At 40.2% G+C, this 25,384-nt stretch overlaps 1 protein-coding gene across 4 annotated transcripts in view; it reads right to left on the reverse strand.

Annotated features, from left to right (window-relative positions):
- Positions 1 to 5,250: 5,250 nt before the first annotated feature.
- Positions 5,251 to 25,384, reverse strand: part of LOC121857763 (cysteine protease ATG4B-like) — a 44,065-nt gene continuing 23,931 nt past the window's right edge. The window contains exons 2-5 of one of the 4 annotated variants that reach the window (XM_042353913.1): positions 8,985 to 9,073; positions 7,238 to 7,367; positions 5,818 to 5,916; positions 5,251 to 5,489 (exon numbers count right to left, since the gene is read on the reverse strand). In XM_042353913.1, the coding sequence (XP_042209847.1) occupies positions 5,287 to 5,489; positions 5,818 to 5,916; positions 7,238 to 7,367; positions 8,985 to 8,999 (447 nt within the window). In that variant the 5' untranslated portion in view covers positions 9,000 to 9,073 and the 3' untranslated portion in view covers positions 5,251 to 5,286. The remainder of the gene's footprint in view (positions 5,490 to 5,817; positions 5,917 to 7,237; positions 7,368 to 8,984; positions 9,074 to 25,384) is intronic. The other 3 variants (XM_042353916.1, XM_042353914.1, XM_042353915.1) reach the window with 3 other exon arrangements.

Here is a 25,384-nt window from a genome sequence, read left to right on the forward strand (position 1 = left end):
CCATTACCAGGCCAGAAGACTGATGGCTCTGGCGCCAGGAAGTTTACAACGCCGGTGGTTGTCATGGAGGCGGATAAAGGCCAAGGAGGGCAAAGGAACGACGAGTCTTGGGGCACACCAGCTCGGGCCCGAGTAGAGGTTATCCCTTAGTTTCCAGAAGGGAGGAAGTAGAGGTGAATGTCGAAGCGTTGTGTGGGGAAATGCAGCGGAGACGAACAGAAAGTCGGATGATGCTGGGTCTTGAGCGCGGCATGCGAAGCTCCTGAGAGTCCCAGTCGCTCGGCGGAGGCGTTGCCGCCGCTCTGCTGAAGAGAAGTGGCTGGAAGACCAACGCTGAGCAAAGCGCTGGCGGCAAACACCATCCGGTGGGGCGACTAACAGGGGCTCGGAGAGGGCGTTCAGGAAGCTTCCCGCGCCGCGATGAAGTTCAAAAGACGAAGGGGCGTCTTTCTTGAGGGTTGGAGGCCAGGATTGATGGCGTCCAACGGGGTAGTGATTAAGAATGGCATGAGCGGGCGGTATGGTCCGGCTTATGAGGGTGAAGGTCAAGGTCAGCACAGGTAAAAGGGCCAGAAGGCGCCCAAAGATGCCGTTAGCATTCTAGTTCAACAAAGGCGATCGGCTTCCGTGTCCGCCAAAAACCTGAGCCACACTGAATGTTCATCTTGGCCAGTGGGGTCTTGAAGGAGGGTATATCCTAGGTCAGAGGACGTGGGAGGCGTCGGTCTGGAGGACTGAATGGCAAGGACAATGGTCGAAGGGTGCCAGGACTGGTGGTGACAGCACGCTTTTACATTCTCGAACGCTAGGTCGTGGTCAGAAGTCCAGAGAAGCGAGCGCTTTGGGGCTCAAGAGGGGCGAGAGGCGAAGGATGTGGGCGATTTTAGGGAGAAGTCACAAAGACGGCCAGGCCCATAAATAGCCGAAGGTCGGTCAGGTTCGCTGAGTAGGAAGTCCCTTACGGCCTTGACCTTTCCCTCATCAGCGAGATCCCCAGAGATGCTGCCAGCCGCGAGTGAAATTCTTGGGGGGCGGCGACCACAAATTTATCTTGTTCAGGGTGATACCACAGACATTCAGGAGCATCAGATGAACTCGTCTGCGGCCGGAGATCACTGCCGAAGAGGCGCGGATGTCATTCACTTAATTTTCAGGGGCCACACATTTCCTGTCGGAGGCAGTACGCATCTCTTGCTATGCTGGCGGGTCAGGTAACCGCGGCAGTGTTGAAGCGTCAGAGGGCGTGATGAATGTAGTGAGGTGGTATGCATCTTTCCGGCCAGGTTGACTTGCCAGTACCTGCGTAGCATCCGCCGTGGTAAAGAACTTTGCAGACGGAAGATGCGATTGCTTACGGGCGAGATATGGATGGGCGGATGGAGACTCAAGTAGTTGGAGAGATGGGTGAGGTCCACTGTGAGGAATAATTGTTTATGTAGGCTGGGGGGAAGCAAGACGAGGGTGACACCACTCGAGGTGGCTCTCACCGGCGCAGCCTGATGATCCCTGCTGCACCAGAGAATCGAGCCTGCCTTCACCTTGTCCCAGATGGGCAAAGGGATAGGGCCTGGGTGTGGATGGCGAGGCATGCTCAAGGCCAGGCTTGGAGGTGTGATTCTCATCGGGGGCCTGTCATCTCTTGAGCGCGCCTTCTGGAGGTCGGGCTTGGAGACAAGGACGCCGCTGAACTGACGAAAAGAACTCCCGGCGGCAGCAGGTGGCTGAGACAGGTATCTTGCACACCTGTTGAGGTGTGTCACAGCGAGGATGGGCTGGGTGGATGAGACGATGGCTGTCCTGGCCAATGGCCACATGACAAGAGAGGGGTTTGGATGCCTCATGGATGGACTGTGGCAAGGCAAGACTTGGGATCAGCTGTAGTGTTGCCTTGAAGCAACCCAAAGGTGGAGACATCGGGGATCCGCCAGAGCACGCTGCTCATGGCTGTGGGCAGACAGGCTACTCCTGGGGATGTTGAGGGCGTCCAGGTGTGTTATCCAATCATCAGGATGTCCTCGCTACCGTGGTCAGGTACTCACTGAGGTTAAAGAGTTGGTACCGTAGAGACCTAACATTGACGGGCTTGGGGGACCTGGTTTGTCGCAGGTATCATCCACGCGCCGGGCATCCTTTGTTATTCTTGGAGACGGTGGTGTGGACGCAGAAGAGACGCTTTGACCTGGAGGTGGAGGTTTTTGGTGGACCTGCAACACTTGGCTTAAGTAAGTCTGAGCTGGCGTAAAGCATGAGTACTTTGTTGGCAGGACATCAGGTAAAAAGGGCCAATGGGCCTGCAGAAACCAGCTGAAGCTCAGTTACGTACTACTTGAAATGCAGGGCACTTTCCGGACCATGCTTAATGCTGACAGTTTCTGCAGGATTTGGGAAGAAACTGTGACTGTGGACGGGGAAGCTGTGGAGAGATTGCCTGCATCTGGCTAGGATCATTCCTTCTTGTAGGTGGAGACAAGCGTGGACTCTGAGATGGCGATGAGTGTATAGTTGTGGCAGCTCTCTTTGTGGCCTTCATACCACCTGGGCAACAGGGTGACTAAGCCGGTGAGGGAAGAGGGCGGAAATGAGGGTGAGGAGCTTTGAAGCAGGTCCTCGTCACTGACACCCACTCAGCAAGCATCATCTTGAGCTGGATCTCACAGGTTACAGTGGACGCCTGTACATAGGTCCACCCCGGTTGCTAGGGTCCTTAAGTCGCGTAGAAGCCCGAGTAATTGATTCCCCAGTAGCTTGTTTGCAGGATAGCAGTTCCTTACGACGAAAGCTTTCATTGGCGAGGCCACGGAAATGACTCTGCAAGGCTGCTTAAAACCTCTGTCACCAGACCTGGGAGTCAGGGGGATGGCGCTAGCGTGCTCTAGGAGGCGCTGAACATCAGGAAATGTACGATCTAATTGGATGAGTTGTTGGTGAGGGGGTATTCGGTAGAGGTCAGACATAACAGCAAAGCTCCTAAACGACGCCGCTATTGACGGTATAATTTGAGGTGTTGCATCAGATTGAAGTAAGGTGGGGACTGGGGAACTGGAAGACTTGCTGTGCAGGGGTGTACTGAGACGGCAGGAGAAAATGAGAGGTGTCAGATTTGAGAGCTGAGACTGGAACGGGTGGCTGAGAAATATCAATTGAGGCATACCTAGATAGGTGACGGTGAGGAGGCGTTGTTTGAAGGATAGATGAGGCTGAAGCTGGCTTAATTGGTTGCAGCAGCTGGTGAAGTCGTCTCAAGGCCAGCAATTCCAATAGGTCCAGGGAATTTATGTTATCAGCTTGGTGTTGTTGTTGAAGTTGAAGGCGGTAAGCTGATCCTCTGACCGTCTTGACAATTTCTCTTGACGCCGTTTTTCCTCCCTCTAATTGACGCCTTTGGGCTTCCTTCTCTTGAGAAACTTGTAGGAAGTGGATTAAATTGACGTGATATCCAGCTCCATCCTTGAATTTGGCGCTACTCGGGCGGTGAGGCGGAGGGGGGTGGGAGGGTCTACAGGAGGCGCCGCCTTCCTCATAATCTCTCATATAAATTTCCCAGCAAATGCTGGTCGACATTCAAGCTTGGTATTGTTACATGGAAGGAGAATAAGGTGAAGTGCTATATTTTCTACCAATGGATTTGCTTATGCAGGAACTGGCTGGCAAGTAAAAGAGCATTGACTGTAATTATTTGTAAGTGAGAGGGGTTAGCGGCGTGTATTCTCCGCCCGGCGGTAGATGCTGGTGAGTGTCAGTGGAGGGGACGCGGGGCAGTGGCTTGCAGCTCGCGGGATGGGGTATGCCGGAAGTGCCAGTTCTGGAAACTGGGTTGAAGGCGTATCATGGAACACCTGTAGGCCAAGAGAAACAGGCAAGGCAGAGACAGAAAAGGCACTGCACTTAGGGCACTTCATTAAAGGTCACAAAGCACTTTAAACTAGGGCACTAGAGTATATCTTCTTAAGGGGAAACAGACGGTAGTCGAAATGAGACGGGGCCGGCTCTTGAGGCTTGTAAACTGTCGTTGAGTACTAAAATCAAACAATCCTAGACAAGGTTCTTGAAACTCCAGGGCACGAGCAGTAGATATATTCAATAAGTGTACAAGGCTGGGCGTGATAGCCAACCGATACAGGAGCGATTACTAGGGACCCCGGACCGTAGGTAGGCCGAGGCCGATCTGAGGGAAATTAGCTAGCCAGGCAAGGGGAGTTGCTAGACATTCCTAGGACAATAAATGAGGTCTTCTAATTACTCGACTAGCGCGGTACAGACATAGTACATCGGGACATAGTAAATGAACATAGGCATTAGACATAAGCATGGACATCAGACATGCTATAATAATATGTAGTAATACAGACATGTGAATAAATGGTACAATGAATGGTAACAAGAGTCCTGGTGTCAGGCGTGTTCACATATCTTGGTATGTACATATCTATACAGTACCCATAAACACTGGCACATCACTTTCACTTGCACTGGGAGTCTTGGCTTTAAGGTCCTCAAACAATTGTCTGGCCTTCTCACAAATTATAGCTTCACTAATGCTATCACCTGCCATTTCTTTCTCCTTTATCCACACTAAGAGTAAATTTTCCATCTCCTCAATAACATTACACCTTGCTTTGCTAAGTCTAGAGATTCCCTTAGCCACTTGCACTGTTTTCAACTCCTCTTTATTCTTTAAAATCGTACATATAGTCGATTTAGCCATCCCATACTCAACACTAAGTTTCGCAATGCTTGTTCCATCCTCACGTTTCTTTATGATTTCTTTCTTAGTTTCAAGAGTTATGAGCTTTCTCACTCGCTTTGAACGATTCATTGTCACAATTGTACACTTGTATAACAAAATATTTATACAAATAACTCTATTTCCACATCAAAAGACGAAATTTCAACAATAACAGTGGTGCACTGGCTACACAATGAGACAAAGATGGCGCCTGACGCTCTTGTTGTGGGTTGCGGTACAACAATATTCATGCGCCAGGCGAAATAGTCCGGTATTCATCCGCGTTCGTTGTAGGAGTTGCGTTCGTTATAGCATTCTCAATTTTATAGGTAAAACCGTTCGTTATAGGAATATTCGTAGTAGGATCCGTTCGTTATAGCATACCCCACTGTATAGTGCAGTGCAGTGTTGATTTAAAGAAAATAATCTTGAATTACACCTAGTGAACTTAAAATATAAATGGTGAAATCACTGCATCAAGCATGGTTCCCTGAAAGGTGATTTCTTTTCCATCCCCACTTCCTTCTCCTCCGCCCCACTTCTAATTAAAGTCTTACAAATCAAAGATACACCAAAATTGCAGAACCTATTTTCATACCTAAATGCCTTCGAAGAACAGCTTCAGCTAGCACCATCTGTCCACAACGTAGCATGCATCCCCAGCCTTTGTCAGAGGTGTAACTTGTATCGCCAATCTGTGCAAAGTTTCTCCGGTATGTGAGCCATATTCGTGACTGCACATCACTCCGAAGAGGTGCCAGGTCTGAAAATAAAAAGAATTTCTGTTACAGACAATCAATATTTGTGAACTTGCATGCAAATTATTCACTTAAACAGTAATCAAAACCTATTTAACTATGAATCCTGAGCGGAAGATATAAACAGGACCTTCATTCACATTTTGATTTATGATGCATGCGAAAATTAAACTGATCTAACCCTCAACACTTGTGTCTATGTTCTTCTGGCCACTTTTGCACACTACAGTATCTTGAAATTGTACGAGAACATAAATTCACATAAATGAACTTGGAGATGTATTGTCTCACACAGTCTTAGATTATATTGTCCTCTCTAATGTTACAACAGACCTGTTTGAGTTGAGTACTGTTTTCCAAAGATCCATACTGGTTCCTCTGATTTAGGGAAGTCTTCTGGTTCACTCAGTGCACCCTCGTAGGTCATACACGCTGCAAATAAATCATACTAAAATACAAGTTAATACAATATTTGTTGAACACTGATACTGTACCATACAATAACACCATTATTATGTCACAGGAACAGAACATCAAGGTAGGAAAATAAATATGTGTGTATATATATATATATATATATATATATATATATATATATATATATATATATATATATATATATATATATATATATATATATATATATATATATATATATATATATATATATATATATATATATATATATATATATATATATATATATATATATATATATATATATATATATACACACACACACACAGGGTGTTCCATAAATACTGTACCTTTCATAAATCAGGGGGTGTATTCCTGAGACATAAATAAAGATAAATGACTAAATGTTCAAATTGTCAATTCTCTGTTACAGCACATGACAGGTTTGGTAGGAATGTGATGAAACCTATAGGGTGTAAATGAAACACCCACTGTTGTTAGTGACAATTAACAATAATAATGCAATATGATTTGTGCTAGTATTAACATTTAGAGCAAATGTTCAAAGTTCCGCCCCTCTTGCTCGTGTAGGCATCAATCAACCTGTCGCACACGTTCAAAGACCCCAGTGGTGTTGTGAATGTTTGTCACGCTATCCTGCACACGGCGCCACAATTCCTCACGGTATGGGACCTCTGTAACATACACCTTGCTTTCTATGTGACCCCACAGGTAGAAAACCAAGGGGATTTATGTCAGGTAACCGTAGGTTTCATCACATTCCTACCAACCTGTCATGTGCTGTAACTCTGAAAATATTGAGAATTGACAATTTGGTCATTTAGTCATTCATCTTTATTTATGTCTCAGGAATACACCCCCTGATTTATGAAAGGTATTTATGAAACACCCTGTATATATGAGTGAAGTAACGAACAGCTATACTGTACAAGACTAACTATTTGTGTAAAAATCTTTTTATAAAACAGAAAACAGAGATAAAGTATCACTTTATGGCCTAATCAAAATGGTGGTGGTGGTGACAAAAGTGCCATAAGAAAAATATGGCAAAGAAGAGTATAAATCAACTAATACTAATACATTTAATCACTCCAACTGGGATATACTGTAGTTGATGATAGAGCCACTACTGTGTACACTTAAGGCTCCCACAGAATTAGTCATACAGAAAAAAAAAACACAATTAGAAAGAACAATCATGCCCATCAATAACCAGCAACCTACAGTACATAATTAGCACTATACAAAGCAGGAACGCATTCTGTACACAACACCTTACAGAACACAAATGTCATTTTCTATACTTCTAACGTACCTATCATCTTAGAGAATTTACGAAGCCGCCCAATAATAATACAAAGGTAAGAATCGAGGGCTTGTAAGATCCAAAGCAGGTATCTGCGCCACCGATATGGAACTCTATGGACCCATCTTCCAATCATGGTCTATAAAGAAAAATACACACTATTTCAACTGGGACAGCTAAACAACCTTTGAACTTTAGTCTTCAGTAACATATCTCATCTGAATTTTGTTATCTCAATTATTTTCTTCATACAGTTTGTAATTAATAACCTCTTTTAAAAAACAAGAGGCACCCACATACAGTACAGTATGCCCATTTAGTATCAAGAGTATATATTTATGGTTCCAAGAATTACAATAGACAAATACAGTACTGTAGTGTACTGTAACTAGTACAGTACAGGTCAGACCTCCCTGGTCCCAAACTCCATGGTCTGACATGAGCATGATATTGTACAGTATTTTTGAGGGGCTAAAATTCAAGCATTTCCATGGGTCAGTTAACGATAGCTACCTGGTACAGCACATGTTTGCGTTAGGCTAACCTTACCAGTAAGTTCCTTTATCGTGGACTTGCCTACCATACCCCTAGACTTTTTATATTGCTACATGAAGGTTTACAGATAGTGTATTCATCTTTTCATTTACATCTATTAGCATCGTTGGTGGCATTGTAACTACTTCCGGTAACCTGAGCTTTGCTGATGAGAGGTAACTTCATAGTCACATTAAAAAGTTTATGGGTTACGTTTGCATAACCCAAATGGTCTTTTCTCCATTTAATTATAAAAATAAATAATGCACAGTCAACTATGATATCACCGTAATTAACACTATGTGAGCTGTGAGTGTAGTGATCGACGGAGCTTATCAATAATAATCTTTTATGTCACACGTCCATCCGTTCTGAGAGTTGAGTGACTACTGGCAGTAGAGCCGGTTTTTAACAGCTGATTCTAGCATCTTAGAGAAGCGACTTGCCAGTGGAAAATACCTATTACATGGTCTGTGCATAATAGCTCAAAGCTCATGGAAAACTACTGTGGGTGATATAGTTATAGAATCCTAATGTATACTGTATAACCCATTTTTATATAAGTACAGGGTACCCCCCAAGTTCACGGATTTTTATTTCGCATTCCTCTATTATTTGCGGATGACACCCTGGATGTCCCCAAGAATCTCTGTGAGTAGTTTTAAAGTAGCCGGCATTTTTGCAGCTGGGACAGGGAGCCATTCATTCTAGAGACAGTAATTTCCTTCACCTGTATTGTAAATATATATATGTGTGTGTGTGTGTGTGTGTGTGTGTGTGTGTGTGTGTGTGTGTGTGTAGACACATACACACAAAACACATACAAATAAATAATAATTGGAAAATCCTCTCACAAATTATCAGAAACAAATTTACTAAAAATGTGAGTCTACCCTCAAGTCCGTGCTTTAATATTTTAGTAATAAAGCACAGATTTGAGGGTAGACTGTCACATTTTTAATAAATTTGTTTGATTATTTGTGAGAGTATTTTCCAATTACTATTTATTTGTACGTGTTTTGTGTGTGAATATACATTTCTTTGTACACAAGTAAAAATGTAAACCCCTCCCATCCGCAAATGTCATTCGCGGATTTGGCGATTAGCGGCCATTTTGAGAACCTAACCTAATTAGACGGGTTAATACAATGCTCGGTCACCACCTTTCGAGCTCCACGAGGAATTAACTAACTTCGCAGAAAAACCCTATACATATACCTACCCATGTTACATGCATATGTGTGCAGACACTAAACTGGGGAAGCTGCAACCTGGGGTTGAGCAGCTACTGGGGCCCTCGTCTGAATGTGCCTTAAGTGGAGAGTATATTATGTACAATGGTAAATTTGGATGATATTGATTTATATTAACAAACCAAAAATATAACTGCAGATATTGATGCAATAGTTGAACCGTTAAACCAGGTACAGTGGGGTATGCTATAACGAATCTAATTGGTTCTAGAACCTTGTTCGTTATAGCATTCGTTCGTTATAGGATTAATCCGTTCCAGGCCCCCAAATACAACCACTTAACACTGAAAAATATAATATAAAATTGTAAAAAAGTGCATAAATATGCATCTAAACCCCTGAAATAAAGAATATCATTAATACTTGTAATAAAAAAACAATAAATTAGCAAAAAAAAAAAAAATTAAATAATGTTCGTTGTAGGAGTTTCGTTCGTTATAGCATTCTCAATTTTATAGGTAAAACCGTTCGTTATAGGAATATTCGTAGTAGGATCCGTTCGTTATAGCATACCCCACTGTATAGCAAATCCCTGTGAAAAGTGAAATGGCAGGTTAACGTCTAGATTGGCAAAATGTGACTCCTTCAGATAAGAAATAAACTTTAATTTATCTGAAACTACATTGAGTTCACTGAAAGCCAGATTAGGAGCCAGAAACAAAGGAATCAAATCTGAAGTTAGATTTAAATTCAATTCAAAATTATGATGTAAAGGCAAGGTTTTCAACGAACTACTAAATGTTGACCACCATCCTGGCACCTTAAAATGAAACTGGTTTCTTCAGGGAAAAAAAATATTGCACATGATGCAAATGTGCATAAAACAGTTTTTATGGAAATCGGTATACACTGTATAATTACATTGCTTCAGAGCTGAGCAAACGTTAGTCTGTATGATCGCCAGTTCACATATTCCTTCTGCAGCAGGAATAAACGCAAATGCATAGGCTGGACAATGGACATACATACAAGTGTAGGTATGACGATTTACACCGTGACAACACCCTAGGATCATCCACTGCTAATAATGTGTAGTCATCATCTATTAGTAAAATTTCAGTTGGATTATCCAGAGTAAGCAGTGTGTCATTAGAATACAATGGGAAAGGTTCTAAATGCCATGCATTAAATTTGCGTTGAGAAAGCATGGGTATGTGAATAAGGATAGCATTGTGTGTGAGAGTTGACTCTAACAAAGGATAACAATATTCCACCTCCTGATCTGTGAAAACAGGAGTAAAGTGACAACTCATCTTGGCTATTTGTAATGCTTCACGAAGTATATACAGGCACAAGCTGTGCATCCACATGTCCTAACCCTGCATCAACTACACTTGTAATTAGATTGCACTTGTTAGTAGATAAAGTTTGAGCAGAAGTTTCTGCTGAATGCAAATACTGTACTCAGAAAAAGAAACTAGCCATTCCAGTATAGGCAGTGAATTCATCAAATTATATACAATCCTAGATAAATGGTTTGATTCAGAAATAATAATGTTAACCTTTGATTCAAAAACATAAAAATGAAACCAACAAAATTAAATAATCCTCGCTTTCTCCGTCTATGAGAACGAGCCTTCTTAGCAATGTCATCTTGAGATGATGGAATAGAGCATCCAGCTGCGATGATATTCTTTTGAAGGGTCCTAAGACGAAGTAGCAGAAGATTTTTACTTTGTTTTACCTGGGTAGAAATCTTAGGAAAATTATTATATACGTTTCGCAGAACGTAGTTTTAAACAATAATCATTAGATACACTTGGTGTACGTGACGTGTTTGCGGTTTGAACAGGTGTGTCTGGGACATCGTTAACATTCCAGGGGAGTATATCTGGGTGGGCCCTTCTAAGTGTGTCTGCATGTACTACGTCTGAAGTTTGTGAATATGGTTTCAAAATTTGTAATTTGTTGCCCGCTTCTTTGGCAATAATGTGGAATGGACCTTCAAACATGGGTGAAAGTTTGGAATTTCATTCAGGTTCTCTCACCATAACAGCATTGCCTATTTCTGGTGTTATAGGCTTAGCTTGTTTATGTTGCTCATAAATCATTTCAGTGTGTAACTCCCGGCCTGAGGTGAAATGACACCCTATTTTTGAAGGACTTCAATCATATTTCTAGTCTACCTAGAGGGTTACATCCAATGCCAACATGTAGAGGAAGGGTGAAAATAGTGATATCCATCAAAAAACGCATTTTGCCCAGGGTGGAGCTTTACCCCCTTGTAATGCTGAGCCCCTCATATCTTGAACCATATCTTGCATTAGAGCTCGCTGGCTATGTGGTAGTCTATAAGCTGGTATGTAAATCGGGTTTGTGTCCGGTTTTAAAGATATGTGATGCGAAATTAAACTTGACTGCCTTAGTTGTTCCCCTGGTAAGGCTACAATGGCGGCAAGCAACTCTAGGAGTCTAGTCTTGATTTGAGGGTGATCAATTACCTTAACATGTGGTGCTATTTGATCTATCCTCTCCTGTCTGGTTTGTGTAATTGAAGGTGAAACACTACCAATTGGGAATTGTGTAGGATGTTGAGCAAAATGATTATGATAAACTAGAAAAATCACGCAAGTAACATCCCTCTTTCAATATTCTGAGAGCACCCGTCCTGTTGAGAACGAGGACATCTGTCAAACCACCAGGACGAATCGTACTCGATGTAGACTCTCATGCTAGGCCTTTAACTCTGCATGTTTCCGTAAGACAGACTACGTCAGTCCCCGTGTACACGTCAGGTAAGCTAACATTGGCTCTGGTGATTTCCTCATTCTGAAAATGGAGAGTACCTATTAAGCCTGCAGGTACTACCATCCAACTGTTGCTGCTATAATCACGCTGGGTAAATGAGTCTGTGGGGTCTGGGACTCGCTTGAACTTGGTATCCATCTTCCTCGTAATAGGAGAGTTGGACAAAACATTCACCCTTGCAGAGAGCAATGGTACAGATTTGTGCATGGCACGATAGGTAACACCACTAACAGTGATAGTATGTTGGCTTGGCTGGGCATCAATCATGTTGTGTTTAAGAGTTGGAAAACCAAGTAATCTGTCAGTTGGTAAGTTAAAGTCCTTGACTACATAAAATTCTGTAAGAAATGGTATACCAAGATTAGAAAAATGTAATGGTAGTGTCACCATTCCCGTAATATCTAGCTGGGCACAAGAAACTCCTGATAGATCTGTATCAGTCAGTCTAATTTTAAAACCCGGTGGGGGGGGACGTTGTTATAGTTCTTGATAGGACAATAATGAGAGTACAGGGGGGTACTGTACATTTGCACACGCACCAGTACCTATATCTAGTGCAAGTTTGATTACACCAACCCTTGCCGGAACAGATAACACTTCCACTTTGTTCAGAACAGCTATTAACGAGGCTGCGACAGACATGCTGATCTTCCCCCGACTTCTTATGATAGCGATGACGCGACGTCTGCTGGTGTGATACCTGGGGTATCTCATACCCTATATCCCGACATCGTTGAAGAATTTGACAGTCGTCGGAATTATGGGAGGCAGACTGATGATACACACACCACATATCAGCTGTTGGTTCCATATCAGACTTGGTCTGAGCAACTGCTGAATAAGATTTGGGTGGGTCTTGTCACGGTCGTGGATTTGTGTTAGGGGGTGTGTGGTGTTTGGGTTTGACACCACCTTATTGGAGCTGGTAACAAAAGTCCATTGTATGACCTTTCTTGTTGCAGTGTTTACATTCTAAAAGTTGTTTGAGTTTTGTTCCAGAGTTCTTGGGAACTCTTTGTTGAACCGAGGCCACAGGTATTACCGTCCTTGCTTGGGGAATACGAGGTGTCTTAATTGCGATCTTCCATGCGTAAGCAAGAATTGTATCCTTACAGGTATAGTCAATTAGTCATCTGTCTTTGCTTGTGTATAAGCAGGGTCTCGTATCGTCTGGAGAAAAGTAGCAAATTCAATTAATTTTGCAAAATTCTCTAATGTCATCTTGTCATCACCATCCAGCAAGGCCGAATCACGAAAATTCGCTTTGATATCTTGACAGACATCACCTGCAATGGAGACACTTTTCATAGTATCCTCTACCCGAACCATACTAGGAAGACGGTCAACCCATCTAAAAATCCAATTCAGGTGACCTTCTAGTGCTCCTAATTAAAAAAGACCATTTAAAGTCTTTTTAAACTCAGTATATGAAGGATCCGCCAGACCACTAGCATCCAAATGTTCACTAGCGAAACTCCTTTCCTTTATGTGACCGCGGACAAAACATAGTTACGCGATAATCATCTACCACCGTGAACTCGCGAATGCAATCACTGTGTGGTAATACCTGAACAATGTTAGAATTGTTAGATGACATGCCTGAAGTAGCTATGGTTAGTGTGTTGTTAGACAACTTATATATGACTGGAGGATTAGTAGTTGCGGGAGGTAAAGGAGGAATTTCTGACACACTGTTATTCTCTGTAGGATAAGAGGAAACTTGCTTGTAATTAGGTATGGTACCGTACCTAAAACCTGACCTTAGTTTAGTACAGTGTAAATCGTCAAATGATTGATCAATAAATTGTTCAATACTCTCAATTAAAGTGTGTCGTCTGGAATGCGTCTGTGTTCCTTGCAAATCTACCTGTGGTAGTAGTACCAATGCCAGTAGCTGTGTCAGATTGGACTGCATTTTCTGAGTGTTCAGTCACTATGATAATGTTCCACCAAGTCCGTAATGTCTGAACCCAGTAATTTTTGAATCCCAAAGTTAGTACACAGACAAAATTTTCGTTTGTAATTCACTTTAAAATGGCTGGCAAGCTTAAAAGTGAGTGTTTTGTGGTGCTGAGAAGAAAAAGGGACACCCATTTTAGATTTTCTATGTATTATTTAAGCATTTCTGACTTACGACCATTTCGACTTACGACCTGGATTTGGGTCCCTAACCCCGTCGTAAGTCGGGGAGGAGCTGTAAACTATACAGTATTAGCTCTTGCACATGACTATAATGGTCGTCATCTTGGAGTAAATAAGACCTATCACAAAATCCTTCAACATTTCTATTAGCCCAAGTTACGACGTGATGTAGGTAAATATTGTAGAACTTATTATGAATGTCAACTAGCAGGAAAACCAATTCAGACCATTAAGCCTGCACCATTAAAACCAATTCCAATAGTTGAAGAACCTTTTAGCAAAATCATAATAGACTGTGTAGGGCCCCTTCCTAAAACTAAAAAAGGGAACTAATTCCTTCTCACAATGATGTGTAGCACTACAAGGTATCCTTAAGTTATTCCTTGAAGATGCATAACTACATTTTTCACCCAATATGGAGTTCCAAACATAGTCCAGTCTGACAGGGTTCAAATTTCACCTCAGGGCTATTCAAGAAAGTAATGAAGGAGATGGGAGTACATCAGTACCTAGCAACAACATATCGTCCGGAGTCTCAAGGGGCACTGGAGAAGTTTCACCAGACTCTAAAAAGCATGATAAGGAAATATTGTATAGAGAATGATAGAGAATGGGATGTGGGAATCCAACGTTTATTATTTGCAATCTGAGATAGTAAACAAGAGTCCTCGGGCTTCACCCCATTTGAACTTGTGTATGGACACCAAGTCAGGGGCCCTCTCAAGGTCTTAAAAGATTCATGGATTGACAATGACGATGAACTTACTCTTCCTGTATATGTTCAGAAATTCAGAGAGCGACTTCACTCAGCTTGTAAATTAGCAAGGGAGAATTTGAAGGAAGCTCAGAAAAGAATGAAAGCCACATATGACTTACAGGCTCAAGTTAGAGTATTAGCACCTGGTGATTTTGTTTAAACTTTTTGCCAATCCAAAAACATGCATCAAAGTGCAGTTTCATGAACCATATGAAGTTTTATCCAAGGTTAATGATGTAAATTATCTTATTAAGGGGAGCGTCCAGCTGAAAGATGAAATTCATTAATACAGTAAGTCCTCGCTTAAAGTCAGGGTTACGTTCCTAAAAACGTGACGTTATACGTAACAACGTTAAGCGGATCAATTTTCCCCATAAGAAAGTTAAAATACGGGATTTACATTCCTGAGCCTCCCTTTGCTCCATGAAATATATTACATATACAGAAAATCAACGTCATTTCTATAGAAAATAATGCATACATATACAACTACTAAGTTGGTATTGGTACTCACCAATGGGTGGAGGTGGTAGAGCGAGTGTGTGGAGGGTAGTGAAGCGGAGGAGGTGGATGGCGGGAGGGGAGGAGTATGGCAGGAGCGTAGTAGGGCAGGAGAGGAGGAGGGTGGTGAGTCACTGAGACTCTGCGCCAAGCCGAGAGAGCATAGTGTGGATGTAGTATCGGATCACCGGAACGTTAAATGAATTTTTGGTCTCTAAAGTTTAGCGACGTAGTACCGAAACAATGTGAACCGGGACGGTGTTAAGCGCGGACTTACCGTAATATATACAGGTAGTTCTGCTATAACGCGATAATTGTGTTCTTGTAAAATATCGTGTCATAGAAAATCGCGTAATAGGAATAACAGGGCTTATGGAGAAAATAGGGTTAGGTGCAGATTACTCGAAATCGAAAAAATTTAGTAGTTAGCCTAACACAAAGGATAGCACAGTCTAAATAAATGTTACATTCATATCTAATAATGAAATCATACAGTAAATGTAACACTTTACTTGATGGGGGAGAAGGGTGATTTTGAGGTTGATAAAATCGAGCTTCTCTTCGAGTGTTATATCCTTTCTTTTACGATCATCACCGGGAATTCTATCACCAGAACGCTTCTTGTTGATATTCTTCTTTACTATATTTACTATATTGGAGAAATAGTAAGCAAAAATCGCGTTATAGCAAACAAGCGTTCGCGTTATACAAATATCGTTCCTAATTCATAAATCGCGTTAGAGCAAATTCGCGTTATCAAAACACGCGTTATAGCAGAACTCACTGTAATTGATCAATCAATATCAATTTCCTGTCAGCAATTATGGACACCAGATACATTGTTGCTATACCCCTGAATCAGTTCTGCCTAATCCCTGATTTTTCCCATATACAGTAACAGGTATTCTTATCAATTTTCAAAATCCTACAATTTTCAAAATCCTACTCCTCCTAACTTATTGCTAGATTACGCTGAAATTCATGTGGAGTGCTGTATAGATAATTTACTCCTCTTGAACATGACATATAGAATAATAAACCAAGCCATAAATAAAGAAACTATATGTTCAGCCATGCACAATATGTTATTCTACTACTGTACTTAGGGTGGCATGAGAGCAACAGACGGTCCAACTTTACTCTTGCTTCTTTCGTAGGTAACTGTGTGTACAAGACTCTGGCTCTGTTATTAGCTAGCTGAGAAAGGTGCCAGAAACTGATTTTTACCAAGTGATTGGTATTACTTTACACCAAAATATTATTAAAAAAGACTTTTCTATAGCTTTTGCTGTGTAAACAGAAGAACCCGACAACAAACAACCCAAATCCCAGTGTCGAATAGGATATTCTTGACACTGTCATGACAAAAACCTGCAGAGACCCTCGATCAGATCGAAAGAATACACCAGGACTGGTTTGATGAAAATGACCCGGAAATCAATGTACTCGTCGATGATTAAAGTGCTGCTTTAACTGACTGGCAGAATAACCGCTAATCTTGGACCAAAGCTGATACCTTCTGCAAGAAGACAGAGGCGGCCAAGCGCGAACTTGGCAATCTAAAGAACGACTGGTTTAAAAATAAAGCATGTGAAACACAAAAAATTGCTGATTAGCACAAGATGCGCGAATTTTTCAATTCCACTAAAACATTTTATGGACCAATCACTCATGGTGCAGCCCCCTCCGCTCATCCGACGGTAACTCCCTAATTAAAGCTGAAGACGGCAGCCTTCACTGCTCAACCGAAACACCGATGTGGATAACCTGACTACCCAGCAGGTCCCTCAGCATCCAGAGCTGACCCACTTCAGATATCCTCCATGCTTGAATGAGGTCACTACTGCCACCAAACAGATGTAAAATAACAAAGCCACAGGGCCTGATGGAATCCCAGCCGAGGTGTATAAAGCAGAACCTCTGCTTACCAGCCGTCTCCATTCTCTCCTGGAGAATATATGGGAAAAGGAGGAATTCATCCAAGCTCTGAAAGACGCCTCCATCTTCAATATTTATAAGAACAAGGGAGACCGGTCAGACTGTGGCAACTACTGCAGGATCTCGCTGCTGTCCGTAGCTGGCAAGATTATCGCCCGAGTCCTCCTAAACAGACTTCTTCCTGAGGCAGAAAACTTCCTCCCAGTCTCAATGTGGCTTTAGACCATCACGTGGCACCACTGACAATCTTTGCTGCCCGCCAGATACAGGAAAAGTGCAGAGAACAGCGTAATGACCTGTACATGGCCTTCTTCGACTTAACCAAAGCCTATGACTCGGTCAACAGGGAATCCTTCTAGCGGACCCTCAGCTGTTTTGGCTGTCCACCAAAATTCATCGCCATTGTGAGGCAACTCCATGATGGCATGAACGGCAGTGTCCTGCACAATGGCACCCATTCTGAGTTCTTCCCCATCCAAATAGGGGTAAAACAAGGATGTGTACTGGTACCAACTCACTTTTCCATTTTCTTGGCTGCCTTCCTTACTCGTGCCAGTGCCAATTTAGCCGGCAGGGTGGACATCGAGTACTGGATGAAGGATCTTTTCAACATAATATGAGTGCAGGCAGGAACAAAGGTGTCGGCAGCTTCCACTACTGAATTTCAGTATGCAGACAACCTCACCCTTGTCGCTCACACTGAATGCGCCCTACAAGAGACCCTGAACACCTATGCAAATGCGTATGCACACTTTGGCCTTGAGGTGAATGTACGTAAGACTCAGATTCTCTTTAAGCTTGCTCCTGGTTCAGCCACACCTCCACCATCCATCCAGCTTAATGGTAATACCCTCTCTAATGTTACCCACTTTCAGTATCTTGGCTCCCACTTGTCCACCACTGTAGACATCGAAGAAGAGATTCAACATCGGATCAGATGTGTATCTCATGTAATGTACAGTCCATGTATTGCCCTTTTACCTAGTGGCCACCTATTAGAGACTATTATGCTGAGGGAAGGAGGCCAGTGATCTGTATGGGATCCCTCCAATGTTCTTGATAGTTTTGTCTGGGGATATTTTGAGCCCAATATTGTACAGTACTGTTTTTGATTCCACAGCTTGGGCTGGAAGTCTGTTCCAATACCAGGTTTACATTCTATTCACTAAAATGAGCACACCAAGCACGATTCTGTCAAACACACTAGAGCAGCGGTTCCCAACCTCAAGTCGCGACCCAAATCAGGGTCGCAGGGTGTCCTCAGTAGGGTCGCAAGGGGCCTTCAGACAATTTTAAAAATATAGTACTTTATCATAAAGTCAAACAAATTTTTGCTTAACATTCAAGCTATATAATATATTTTATGCCTGAGGGTCACGACACCGTATTATTGGGAAATTTAGGGTCGCAGCCAAAAAAGGTTGGGAACCACTGCTCTAAAGCAATGGTCCCCAACCCTTTGTAGGCTCTAGGCCACATTTGTCATTGTAATTATAGTTACATACTTTTTACATTTGCTTTTGGACAGGAAGTGTGTGCTTACTCCAGTGAGAAGGCTGGCTGGCTCTCTCTCTGGACCTGGTCTGGGGTAAATACACACGTCCTGTACACGACAGTTGTATCAAGTTATTAAATATTTTCAGTAATATCACTCTTACAAAGAATCCCAAACAATTCACAATTTTCTAATAAACCCTTGTGGGCTCCATAATATGGTTCTGAGGGAGCCCAAAGTATAGGTTGGGGGCCACTGCTCTAAAGTACCAGGGGTTGCCAAGCATTTTCCAGTGTAACCCCATCTTGTGCTGTTGCCTATCCACTGTGATTCCAAGTCATTAAGCCATTGCAAAATAAATAAATAAATAAATAAATAAATAAATAAATAAATATATATATATAAATATATATATATATATATATATATATATATATATATATATATATATATATATATATATATATATATATATATATATATATATATATATATATATATATATATATATATATATATATATATATATATATATATTTCATAAATCCACAATGAAAAACGGATATATAACTTTGATAAAATCAATAATGGAAATGTGAAATGAACGTGAGTATTTTATTTATTCAAGACCTGGTCTCACCCTCCTCTGTATATATACACCTTGATTTGTACTTTTCACTTTAGTCTGTACTCACCAGTGAAGATGTGAATTACACGAAAGTGCTTGGGAACTTCGTGTTTTCATCTTTCCTTGTGGTTATCAGCATATACCTAGATGACGCGCACCTACAATGAATTACTTGCATATATATATATATATATATATATATATATATATATATATATATATATATATATATATATATATATATATATATATATATATATATATATATATATATATATATATATATATATATATATATATATATATATATATATATATATATATATATATATATATATATATATATATATATATATATATATATATATATATATATATATATAGTATTACCCCGCTTTACGCGGTTTCACTTTACGCGATTTCTCATATACGCGGTGCCTCGCCAGAACCAACTTTCACTTTCCGCGGTTCATCTACCCATATACGTGTGAAGTATAATTTTTTTTTTTATTTAGCTCATAAAATTCATACACATTACCTGGCCAGAATATAATTTACATTGCTGGAATTCTTACAATTTGATGATCATTTTGAATATAAACATCATAGATTTTGCATTAGACATACAAATTTTAGGCCTAATGTTTACTCTGAGTAAATATGTTATCTTTTGTGCAAAATATATGACATTTATATTCAAAATGTTCCTGGTCTTACAAGGAATCCAGCAATGTCAATTATATTATCCTAACTTTAGTCTGAGGTATTATTTGTTACTAAAAGTTAAAATTAGTTTTTTCACCCAACATTTCTCTGGTAGGGAGGGAAGGTGGGGGGTGGGGGGAGGGTTGGGACCGACCGACCATCTGGCGCGGTTGGAAGAGGGGGGGAGGCAAGTCGGGGTACTTTGACTGACAGATAGTGTCGTGAAGAATATTTTTTTTTTATTAACTGAAGATATTTGTTTTAGCTCATAAAATTCATACAAATTACTGGACCAGAATATAATTTACATTGCTGGAATTCTTACAATATGATGATCATTTTTAATATAAACATCATGGATTTTGCATTAGACATACAAATTTTAGATCTAATGTAATAATTTGGTTTACACAAAGCAAGTATTTTATCTTTTGTGCAAAATATATGAAGTTTACATTCAAAATATTCCCTGGCCTGCAAGGAATCCAGAAATGTCAATTATATTATCCTAACTTTAGTCTGAGGTATTATTTATTACTAAACGTTAAAATCTAGTGTTTCACCCAATCATTTCTCAGAGAGGTAGGGGCCAGTGAGCTGGGAAGAGAGGGGGGGGGATTTGAGTCCATTATTTGAATGGACATTAACCTGGTGACCGTATTTCTGTTAAATATTAATTGTGTGAGCATACCATCATAAAATTTAGATGTTATTTTTACTACAACATAGGCATTGTGTCGGAAAAAGTGGAGTTTGGGGTTCGGGCCAGTCTCTATTGGAATTAATCCCATATGTTCTGTTGTTCACTTTAAGGGTTTTCACTTTCCGTGGTACCCTGTGGGTTCACTGATCACAGAACTGGCTACTACTGTATATATATACAGTCAGTCCCAGACTTACGACGGGTTAGGGACCCATCACCAGGTCGTAGTCGAAATGCGAAAATAATACAGTGGTCCCTCGATTAACAAACACAATTGGTTCCAACTCACAGAAAAGATACATACAAAGTAAAGCCAAAAAATGCAAGTCAGAACAGTCGGCCCTTAACATACGCGGGGGCTACGTAACAGATACCTGTGGATGTTAAATATCCGCATATATGTGCTGCCCCCCAAAAAAAACTGGTCCCCCCATGCCCTTATTTACCGTATATACCTGTGTGTAGTTCAAGTTTTTAAGACCAAATTATTTGGCAAAAAATTGGGGGTCGACCTCTAAACGGGTAATAGTTTCGTTAGGTTGAAAAATATTTACCAGTAACTACCAGTAAACAATGGAAACGACGCACCAACGGACCACCAGCTGTGAATGTTGGTACAGTTGCCAGGGCAGATCTCTTGCGTCATCATAGCAAGCCCAGAGTAGCCAAATGCATGGTATGGTAGCACCGGACGATGTAAAACATAAATTATTCATTTTTTAAAGTTTATTTATAGATACTGTACATAAATTTTTGTTCATTACATTCAAAACATCAATCTTTGTTAATTAAATTTGAAACAAAAGAAAACTACGATACCGTATTTTCATTAAAATATTACATCATAAGTATATTTTACCTTAACTCTGACTGAATGAATATATTCTCAGAAATAAATATGGAAATGTAATATTTTGGCTGAAATGACGTACATATTACAGTGGAAAGTGGGATAAAATCATGACGAAAACAATGACTCGCTTTCTTTCGTTGTTCAAAAGATTTTACCGTAATCGCTTTTCGAATGGTTTTCAGTTAAAAAACTGTTGTACCGTACTGTATTACAATAATATTCTATCCTATTATTAGCCTCATAATCCCACAACTGAAAACCATTCGAAAAGCGATTACGGTAACATCTTTTGAACGAAAGAAAGCGAAAGTCATTGCTTTCGTTAGAATTTTATCCCACTTTCCACTGTAATACATACGTCATTTCAGCAAAAATATTACATTTCCATATTCTCAGAAATAAATACAGTGAACCCTCGCCTTACACGGTTTCACTTTACGCGTTTCTACATTTACGCGGTACCCTGCCAGAACCGGAATTCCCACTTTACGCGGTGCATCTACTCATATACGGGGGTGAAGTATAATTTTTTTTATTTAGCTCATAAAATTCATACAAATTATCCGGCCAGAATATAATTTACATTGCTGGAATTCTTACAATTTGATGATCATTTTGAATATAAGCATCATAGATTTTGCATTAGACATACAAATTTTAGATCTAATGCAAGTATTTTGTTTACTCAGAGCAAATATGTTATCTTTTGTGCAAAATATATGAAGTGTATATTTAAAATATTCCTGGTCTTGCAAGGAATCCAGCAATGTCAATTATATTATCCTAACTTTAGTCTGAGGTATTATTTATTACTAAAAATGTAAATATACTGTTATAACCCAATCATTTCTCTGGTAGGGAGGGAAGGTGGGGGTGAGGGGTAGGGAGGGAGGGAGGGAGGGACCCAGGGAGCAGGTGGGAAGAGGGGGGGAGGTGGGGTATTTTGATTGACAGATAGTAATTCGGTAAGTATATTTTGTTTATTTATTGAAGATATTTGTTTTAGCTCATAAAATTCATACAAATTACCCGGCCAGAATATAATTTACATTGCTGGAATTCTTACAATTTGATGATCATTTTGAGTATAAACATCATAGATTTTGCATTAGACATACACATTTTAGATCTAATGTAAGTATTTTGTTTACTCTGAGTAAATATGTTATCTTTTGTGCAAAATATATGACATTTATATTCAAAATATTCCTGGTCTTACAAGGAATCCAGCAATGTCAATTATATTATCCTAACTTTAGTTTGAGGTATTTCCCCCAAACATTTCTCAGAGAGGGAAGAGCCAGGAGTGTGAGAAGAGGGGGAGGGAGTTGAGTCCATTATTTGAATGGACATTAACTTGGCGACTGTATTTCTCTTAAGTATTAATTGTGTGCATGTACCATCATAAAATTAAGATGTTATTTTTACTAGAACATAGGTATTGTGTCGGAAAAAGTGGAGTTTGGGGGTCAGCCGGTCTCTATTTCATTTAATCCTATATGTTATGTTGTTCACTTTACGCGGGCCTCCGTGGGTTCAAGTGACCGCGTAAAGTGAGGGTTCACTGTAGTAATGTACAGTATTTAATACTAAAATGCAAAAAGAGCTATAAAAACAATTAATACTGTACACCCGTAATGTACTGGCTGGCATCTCCACTCGTCCCTGCTCCCGCCAGTCACCGACTCACCACTCCTCCCCGCTCTATCCCTCCGCCTCCTCCACATCGTCACTATTGTTGTATTACAATAATATTCTATCCTAATTCACTTGAATAAATACTACGATACCATATTTCTGGACATTTTCATTAAAATTCATCAAAATCATTTTCCTTGTCATCGTCTTAAGCACCAAACAGCTCTTCCCAGTCTTCTCCTTGAACAGGGCTAGAGGGTACGTGTTTTTCGAATCGTTTTCAGTTAAAAAAATGTTACATCACATGCATATTTTATCTAAACTGCGCCTGAATGAATATATTCTCAGAAATAAATAGTAGTTTTGCTGAAACGTGATGTATTTCAATGTAAAATAGGATAAAATACATGACGAAAACAAAAGACTTTACCTAACCTTCCGATGTTCAAGAGATGTTACTCGTTTTTTTAATAGTTTTCGGTTAAAATACTGTTATATTACAATGATATTCTATTCATACTATGCTTGATATACTACATTCACGGAAATGTAATATTTTTGCTGAAATGACGTACGTATTACAGTGGAAAGTGGGATAAAATCGTGACGAAAACAATGACTTTCGCTTTCTTTCGTTCAAAAGATGTTACCGTAATCGCTTTTTGAATGGTTTTCAGTTAAAAAACTGTTGCATCACAAGTGAATTAGGATAGAATATTATTGTAATACAACAGTTTTTTAACTGAAAACCATTCGAAAAGCGATTACGGTAACATCTTTTGAACGAAAGAAAGCGAAAGTCATTGCTTCGTCGTCACTTTCCACTGTAATACGTACGTCATTTCAGCAAAAATATTACATTTCCATATTCTCAGAAATAAATAGTAGTTTTGCTGAAACGTAATGTATTTCAATGTAAATTAGGATAAACTATATGAAAACAAAAGACTTTACCTAACCTTCCGATGTTCAAGATATGTTACTCGTTTTTATAATAGTTTTCGGTTAAAATACTGTTATATTAGTGATATTCTATTCATACTGTGCTTGATATAATACATTCACGGAAATGTAATATTTTTGCAACTACAATGCTGATGTCAACACAAGTGTGGTTACAGCGAGACTGACTGAGTGAGGGAGCGCAGGGTGGCGTGATGCGCTATGTGTGTGTGTGTGGGGTAGCGGGCGGTGTGCAGTGTTTGGTGCCACGCACGAGTTGAATGTACTTCAATTACTTCAATGTACAGAATATTCCTCCGGCAGGGCAATCCGCGTATTTGCAAATCCGTGTATGTTAAGGGCCGACTGTACTCTAAAAATTCCCAAAATTGCCCTTAAATCACTATACGTATATATATATATACAGGCATATACGTACATATACACTAGAACTCTTAAATTACTACTGTAATGTGATACAGGTGATTAATTTTTATCTCTTGTGCAAAATATATGACGTTTATATTCAAATTATTCGCTGTCTTGCAAGGATTCCAGCAATGCAAATTATATTCTCCTAATTGTAGTCTGTGATATTATATAAGATAAAACTGTTAGCCTAAAACAACAAACCCTAGAGGGGGAGGGAGGGGGGGAGGGAGGAAGGGGAGGTGACAGTGACATGTTTGATAGTTGGTGCCGCCAAAGGTCTAGTGAAGTATTTATTTGTTTATTTATGTCCTTTAGATTGAGTTTTGGTTTTTTGCTTATAAAATGTCATAGAAGTGACTGGGGAAAATATAATTTACATTGCTGGAATTCTTATAAGATAATAATAAATTTGAATATAAACGTCATATATTTTGCAAGAGATAAAAATTTTAGTACATACAGGGTAGTACATTTTAATAATGTAAACACGGCCACATGGCGCGGGAACCCATACAATAAATCTTCCCCTCACAGTTGCCAGAGGCGCACTGACTACAAGCCGTGACGTGTGCTCAATTGCTAAATGTCACCACTTGCCAGCAAACCAAGCGTTTTGACATCTCGCATCCCGGGACAGCCTTCACAACATATGAACTTATTTTTGCGAGAACTTAGTTCGCCAGCCCTATCGCGATTTAATATTCCTCGCAGACTGTGTTAGGGACCCAAATCCAGGTCGTAAGTCCGACATAGATGATGATAAAAAAAAAAAAAATCAAATCAAATTAAAAAAAAAAAAAATCAAATAAAAAATCTACATTGAAATACAGTACACTAAACGTAATAAATAATGAGGAATGGATACAGTACAGTAAAAGTAATAAATA

Source organism: Homarus americanus, unplaced genomic scaffold, assembly GCF_018991925.1.
Source record: "Homarus americanus isolate GMGI-L3 unplaced genomic scaffold, GMGI_Hamer_2.0 scaffold16712, whole genome shotgun sequence".
In the NCBI taxonomy this organism is placed as follows: domain Eukaryota; kingdom Metazoa; phylum Arthropoda; class Malacostraca; order Decapoda; family Nephropidae; genus Homarus; species Homarus americanus.